The sequence below is a fragment of the Macadamia integrifolia genome, chromosome 2, assembly GCF_013358625.1.
Source record: "Macadamia integrifolia cultivar HAES 741 chromosome 2, SCU_Mint_v3, whole genome shotgun sequence".
NCBI lineage: Eukaryota > Viridiplantae > Streptophyta > Magnoliopsida > Proteales > Proteaceae > Macadamia > Macadamia integrifolia.
The window spans coordinates 38,807,630-38,815,348 of record NC_056558.1 but is presented as its reverse complement, the minus strand read 5'-3'; the positions used below and the strand labels follow the sequence as shown (position 1 = coordinate 38,815,348).

Genomic DNA, 7,719 nt, shown 5'->3' with positions numbered 1-7,719 from the left:
GGGGGGTGGGGGTGGGGGGGGATGAATAAATACTTCTCTAGAGGCTTTATTCAGATCAAGGAACATATATTGCGAGTTTTAAAATTCAAGCATGTATAATGCCTATAATATTGCAAGATTAGAGGAAAACCATGATTGCCTCCTGCAGACACGAGCATGTAATAAGCAGTCCTAAAATGACCAAAAGAGGACACTGATTTTCATGTAAATTCAAAAACCAGATATTGTATACAGAAATTACCGACACTTATAGGAATATCATGAATTTATATTGGTACAAGAGCAATTTCTTGGACCCCAAACCCATTGGGGGACCCATATGAAGATGAACCAGGTCCAATTGGGTTTTTGGATTCAGTAGGATATTTAGTTTATTTATTTGTGTTTTTTCCAAACCTACTCTGTTACTCTGTTTTCTGGGTTGCACCGACAGTCCCACAAAGTTGGATCAATCTCTCTTGATCCTTCTTGATGCGGATCTGGGTTCCAAAACTAGAATCGGATCGCACCATCCACGTACCATAAACAATTCAAATAAAATTCTTTCCCATATCTAAATCTTGGCATAGGTTAAAACTTTGTATTGGGTTACACAGCTATTTATAATAAAAAGAAATTAAAAACTTCCTAATTATAGTCTAAGACTGAAATAAAATAAAATCTCCATCTCTTAATTAATTCATAAAACCTAGACTAGATAAAATATACTACCCTAATCTACCCAAGCAAGAATAAAGGAAATAAAATATCACTCCTATGCATCTACCCAAGTAAAAGAAAGATAACAAGATTATTCACAAAATATATAAATCCTACCAGATTCCAAAAATCAGTTGAACCTGGTTCGTCTCGGTCTAAATCGCCAGAAGGGGCAATCTGGTTCAGCCATGATTCTGCATCACTACTTTCCTTTTCGGATTTTGGGGGTTGAGGCATTACCTTAGGGCAACCCATCCTTCTGAACTGGAGCTCCAAAGCTGGCTGAAATGGCGGGTTTCAGAGTCACTTTCAAATCTGAATCTAAGCCTACCACCAGAAGTAGTTTCAGTCATATCTCCTTGAAATAAAATTTAATTTCTGGTATTGTTATTGCCCATCCCTAAGAGGTCTATGTGTCACATATCAGTGCCAAAAATCTTAGATCGAACTGAAACCTCTATAGGGAGCATAGTTGTCAAGGTGTCTCCTAGGCGTCCACGCAGCCTAATTGGGGTCAGGGCGACTGTCGAATTAATGCAACGCGCAACACTTATTTATGTCAAATATCATTTAAGCAAATATTTCATTTACTTAAGATATTGTTCATAAATAAAAAATACCCCCTCGGTCCAAGAACAAAAATTGATTTTTTTTCTTGTAGGGGAAAAATACATGAGGTAAAATATTTTTTTTTTTTCCATAAATCTTATCATAATACAACATTGCTAAAAACCAAAAGTGAGGTAAAATATTTTTTGTTTTGACGTCCATAAACTCATTTTCATTCAGATGATTTTAATAGCATACACACACTTTAAAATAGGTTTGAACGGAACATAACTTAGTCATTACGACTTAAATTTAAGTAATCTTAGCCTTGTAGGAAAGCATGTGATGGAGGGCCGATAGGGGTAAAGAAGAATCCCTGAGATGAACTCAGAACTGCAGGAGAGGGAGAGAAGATTCACACAAGAAAGGGGAGGGAAAGAATCGCACACGCCCACAGGCTTCACAAACATTCAACCCAATTTATATTTTCTATTCTCTTATTTGTCCAATGGTTACAACCATTATATAAGGAAAATAAAGACATAAAAATGAAATTAACTGAAATAGGGAACTACCATAACTAAGCAAACCGACTCTACTAAGACTCTCTAAATTGTATGTGAACCCAACTTGCTAAAATAAAGTGAATAAAATCAAATAAAAGCCAATCTTCTTAAATAAAGTAAATTTCTAAAATCCTACTAGACTAAGGACCCAATATGGATCCAATTCATCTCTGTCTGGATACCCAGATGGGTATGGATTGCTCCACGGATGCATATCTGCATCAGCATGTTGTGTGCTCTACCTAATACAAAGTCTCATGCAAAATAAAATCATTTAACCAAGAACATATCTCCAAATGTTGATTTTTTTATGACTTAATGTTGATTTTTGATAACTTGATATGGCTTAATGTTGATTTCTTATGATTTGATGTGGCTTAATGTTGATTTTCTTATGATAAAAGGTATGTGTAGCATGTTAAATAATGTTAGAAAAGAGGAGAAATAAAAAATAACAATTGGGAGCCTTACGACGGCTAACCGGGCGCCTCAGCATTTAGACACCCCTCCACAGCCTTGGTCGCCTTGACAACTATTATAGGGAGTTTAATAAATTTAATCGAAAGAGGATTTCCATTGGCCTCAACTGTCGTGAGGTTGAAGGCAACCTCATGTGTGGATGTTGTTTTAATTCCTTTTTTGGTGTTTTCCCAACTTTATCCCTCCCTTTTATGATAACTCTGTTTTATCCTTTAATTTATCATAATTCCTTGTTTACCCCTTTCACTATGTTACACTCCTCTTGCTTGCTTCCTCTAAGTTGAAGTTTCAATAGATTACAATTCTCCCATTGCTCTTATTCTCTTCATTTATTTGCCCCTTGATTTGAGCCTCCTATTACTTGGGTGGGCCCATAGAAAATATAAATTGGGTCTTTCAAACCCCGGATCCACATCATTTAGACTTTAAGAAAAAAGAAGATAAAAATATATCAAGACATGCTCAATCTTAGAAACACTGATGAAGCCTTATCTTAACAATCACTCACTGAAATAATCATGTCAGCTCTGCCCGGTTGGACACCATTCACATGCCTTGAGGTTGATGCGCTAGATAGACACAAAGCCTGCACAAAAGTTCTGCTACTTATACAAGCGTGATTAACAAAAGAATAAAGAATATGAACGAAGACAATAACAAGTCTAAAGCATCAAAGTTATACAAAAATAAATCAATCATAAATGCAATGTTCTGTGTTAAGTTGACATGCTTGGCACCAATGAAACTGCCAGTTATTGACTTTAGAATTTGTCCAGATACAAAATTCAAGACCACTGATTCCTCAAAACACTACTAAATCCAAATATATAATTTTTTTTCTGTGGATAAATAAATCAATAACAAGGAGAAAAAGGGGAGGGGGATATACAAAGCCTAGGAGGCAATAGCACTACAAAGCAGGAGGAAGCAACCCAAAGGGGTGGGGGGAGGGAGAGTCAAAATAGACAAAGGTAGACCCCAAGAGACAACAATAAGCTTGTTCCTTAAGGTATCGGAAACCGAACCATGGGGAGATCCACTAAGCTTGGTGTATATGTTGAAGTAGATGCCGATGGCATTCCAAATCTTATCGAAGGATCTAGAGTCGGAAGTCCATCTAAGAATGTTCCTTTACATCCAAAGGTGGTCTATGGTAGCACAAAAATTGAACTTCCCTACAATATCGCATATCGATCTACTAGCAAAAGTCATAACGATCCAAATCCATTCCCTCTGAAGAGGGAGGGGAATTCTCCTAGCAGACCAGCATTCGGCAACGACATGCTTTCAGATGGTAGAGGAAAAATGACATTCAAAGAAAAGGCAACCATTCCAGCAAAGGCAACAAGCGGGGGGGCGGCGGGGATGTGACGGTAGATAAGGAATGCTTGGGTTGGGAGGCAATTGGAGAGATCTCTCCAAACAGTAAGCTATGGCAGGGGATGTGGAATCTGAACCAAACAACCTTATGCCAGGGAGAGGGAGGACCAAGAGAGTGGATCAAATTCCAAGTAGAGGATGAGAAAAAAAATCCAGAAGAGGAGGGGGACCAGATAACTTTGCCAACTCTATTCGAAATGGAAGGGGGAGACCAAGACCCGATGGAGATGATGGCGGAGACAAGGAAATCCCTTGGGAACCTATAAGAGTAGACAGATTTGGACCCAACTAGAAGAAGAAGGATGCCTTCCGAGTGCTAATTATCTAGCCAAAGGAGGTGGAGTCACCATCATCAATATGGGAATGGATGGTAGGCATGGCAAGAAGCCTAAACAGGAGGATGTTACGCCAAACCCAGAAGGAGTTAGGGGAGGTAGGGACAGTCCAAAGGGAGATAAAGCGGAGGAGGGAGGAGTAGACCCAGGAGACCTAGATACTATGAGGCTTGGAGATGAGCTTGAGATTTTCAGTAGAGTTCACATCCTTGATCCTTCTCAGAACAAGCCCTCCCTCAGATTTAGGGAGAGAAACAGAGGACCAACGTAAAGGATGGAGGAATTTGGAATTTTATGTACCTTTCCAAAGGAAGGAGCAGAAAAGGGACTCAATGGATTTGATTGGATTTGGGAAGGTGGAAGATAGTAGACCAATAGATACAGGGTGATTGAAGAACAGAGCATATGGGCTCAAGGCAACCCGTATAGGAGAGAAGCTTTCCTTTCCACAACTGGAGCCTTTTGCGGATTTGATTGAGCATGGGGAAGCAGTGATGAGCAGTTAAACTGGAGGAGATAAGGGGGAGGCCTAGGTATTTGGTTGGAAGGGAGACCAACTGGAAACCTGTAAGCTCGAGAAGTTGGGCTTTGTAGGAATCGAAAACCCCAGCCAAAGAGAGGGGAGATTTGAGGAGATTGATGCGAAGACCAGAGAGGGATTCGAAGCGGTTGAGGCATGATGGATTGGATGGATGTTGGATCGGCTTTTGAGAAGATCATGAGATCATTCGCAAAGGCAAGGTAGGTAAGCTTAATAGCTTTGCACTTAGGTTTAGGGAGATGAAGAGATTGTCATAGTGGGATTGGATGGATCTAGAGAGAACTTCAAGGGCCAAACAAAAGAGGAAGGGGGAAAGGAGGCACCCTTGGCGAAATCCTACGGAGGAGGAAAAATGCCTAGCCAGGGCACCATTAACAATAACTGAGAATTTTGGGGAGGAGATGCAATATATGATCCAATTGACAAAGATCGGGAGGAAATCCATGCTCAAGACTTTAGAAATGAAGTCCCATATTATGGAATCAAAAGCCTTATGGATGTTAATTTTGAGCAGGGTAGCAGGAGAGTAAGATTTTCTGTCAAACCCACAAAGGCACAAACAATTTCATGGCAAAGAATAATATTGCATGTAATGCTTCTACCTGCTATAAAGGCAGACTAATTTGCACTGACAAGAGAGTCGACCACTAGCTGAAGGCGATTGGCAAGAATCTTAGCAATGATTTTGTAAATTAGGTTACAGAGGGAGATGGGTCTGACGCCAGCCATGGAAGAGACACCTTCCTTTCTATGGATGAGACAGAGGAGGAAGGCGTGATTAATGCTTTGGATTTGAGAGGGGTTAAAGAAGAAGCTCTTGATAGCCGAGTTAAGGTCAGAGCCAATGATGTCCCAGCAGGAGAAGAAGAATCTCATACTGAAACAATCCAGGCCAAGAGCTTTGTTGGATTTATGAGAATGAATAGCATCAAGAATTTCAGCATCAGAGGGAATGGATTGGAGAGAGGGAATGAGGTGGTCAGGGATGAAGGGGGCAGAGCGTAGGGAAAGGAGGGAGGGGAAGAAAATGTTGGTTTCAGTAGGACACAGCTTCCGCTTGATGGATGATGGGTCGAGGAGGAGGGACACATCATTGGCCAAGAACTAAGGGATGGAGTTAGCATTTGTCCTAGCATTCAAGTATTTGTGAAAGTAGGAGGAGTTGGAGTCTCCAAGGTCCAAAAACTTAAACAACTCTCAAAACAGCTACTGGTTATAGGTCATCTTGGCACCGAGCACGTGACACATACATGTGCCGACACATAACACTGAGGGAAAGAAAATAGAGAAAAACTCCTTTTGTTACCTCCCAGGAGACAAACACTTGACCTCCCTGCTCTGATATGAGTATATGAGTCATTCATGTATAACAAACCATTTTTATGAGTATATGTGTATATGAGTATATGTGTATATGTGTCATTCATGTATAACAAACCATTTTTATGTCTTTTAATTCCTTATGCATATTGAAGTTGTTTTACACTTTTACTTGAATTATGTGTCATAAAAGTACTAAATATTGTGTGGAATAGCCTAAGGTAGAGCTCACCTCCATTATAGACTACCAACCTGATGTAGATTCATCACTGAAATAAGCTTGTTTTATTAGGAATATTTGGGTTGGGTTCCATACATGTTGGACCTTTGATCCCATGTATTTTGAATGTAATAGGCCACTTTTATGGGTCTAAACTGGGGGTATTAAGGTTGCATACGGGATTACCTAGTTTGTTTCCTTTTACATTAGTTTCATTTTTAGTTGGGTACAATTTAAGTTGTAGTCTTTGTTATTTTTTGGGAGTCAAGTTATTAGTTGAGTCAAGTCATTAGTTGTTAGTTTCCTTTTTCAGTTTTTAGAAACTATTGTACTAGGAGAGTATTTGGTTTCCTTTTCTGGAACCTGTTGTTAAGATGTAATTCCCTTCCCAATTATGGCTATAAACACAATGCAAGGCTCCATAGAAGCCAACGATTGGAGGAATTAAACAATGGCTGCTGCTGTTGCTGCTACTTCTCTCTGCTGAGCATGGCTTTGTGTTCGATCAAAGCTGGTGAAGTTGGTATTTGATCCAACTGACCCTCTGCGCTTTGAAGCCTGAGGGGTTCTTTCTCCTCTATTATCTTCTTCTTCTTCTCTGTTTAAGGTGTTCAAGACCTGCAACTTCAACCTCAATCCACAACAGTAACTGAATCCGGTCCTTTCTCAGTTCTTGCCAGAAATTCCAGAATTTCTTGCTCTCCAATCCTTCTCTCCCCTGGACAGACCATCCATCTTATTAGGCTCAAATTTGGATCAAAGATGCACCTCCCTAGTGTGAAACTCAACCAAAATTTCAGCCCTATTGGACCACCACATTTTGAGTTATTGAAAATACCCTGAATTCTGTGCTGTAGTGACTGTTGCCCTGTTTTCAGACCCGAGACTGAAATCGATAGCATGGATCTGTTTGCTTCTGATTTCTTTGGTGTTCAAACATATCTTCCATTTTGTTACTAACCCTATTTCCTCATCTAAACTAGCCCTTCATATCTGTTCCTGATCTGATCCCAGAAACCATAATTCTAAGATCGATATCCTGACCCTTGATCTGCTTTCATCCTTTGATATTATCTATTATTATATTGCTGTTATGCTTAATTTTGGTGTGTTCTCTGAGGGTATCCTATAGCATTAGGATTAGGTTGACCTTACCAATCCTAGTTCTACATTACAACCTAGGGTCTGCAATGAAAGTGCCATTTTGGGTCTGATTTTTAAAAATCTAGTGTTTCCACTGGTTTAGAAGGCCTAAAATAGGATAGATGACAAGTTTCAAGTGCTAACTTGGCCATATGGCCACAGAAACCCATCCTTGAGTTTTCTTGAGTTGTCCTATCCAAAAATACATGGTTGATCTTGACTTTTGGCCCGGATGAAACCGAGACCTTGAACCTTGCTATGAAGAAGAAGAAGAAGAAGCAAAGCCAAGAGAGAGAATGAAGAAGTTGCTGAACCACGATAGACTCAACTTCAGAGATCTATCATGGATTGCGACTCTATTTATAAATTTATTAATACAATAGTAATCTGAATAAGAAACTAAACCAAGTCCAAATAGGAAACTTAACTTAAACTAGGTAACTGACAACTAAAACCTAAGTACTAACAATTAAAAAGACATAAAAC

The 7,719-nt window shown here is 39.5% G+C and overlaps 1 protein-coding gene across 4 annotated transcripts in view; it reads right to left on the bottom strand.

Moving 5' to 3' along the window:
• LOC122067182 (DNA repair protein RadA) overlaps nt 1-7,719 on the bottom strand; it is a 53,191-nt gene that overhangs the window by 17,772 nt on the left and 27,700 nt on the right. For all 4 annotated transcript variants that reach the window (XM_042631044.1, XM_042631034.1, XM_042631037.1 and 1 more), the window contains one exon: nt 2,803-2,880. In XM_042631044.1, the coding sequence (XP_042486978.1) occupies nt 2,803-2,880 (78 nt within the window). The remainder of the gene's footprint in view (nt 1-2,802; nt 2,881-7,719) is intronic.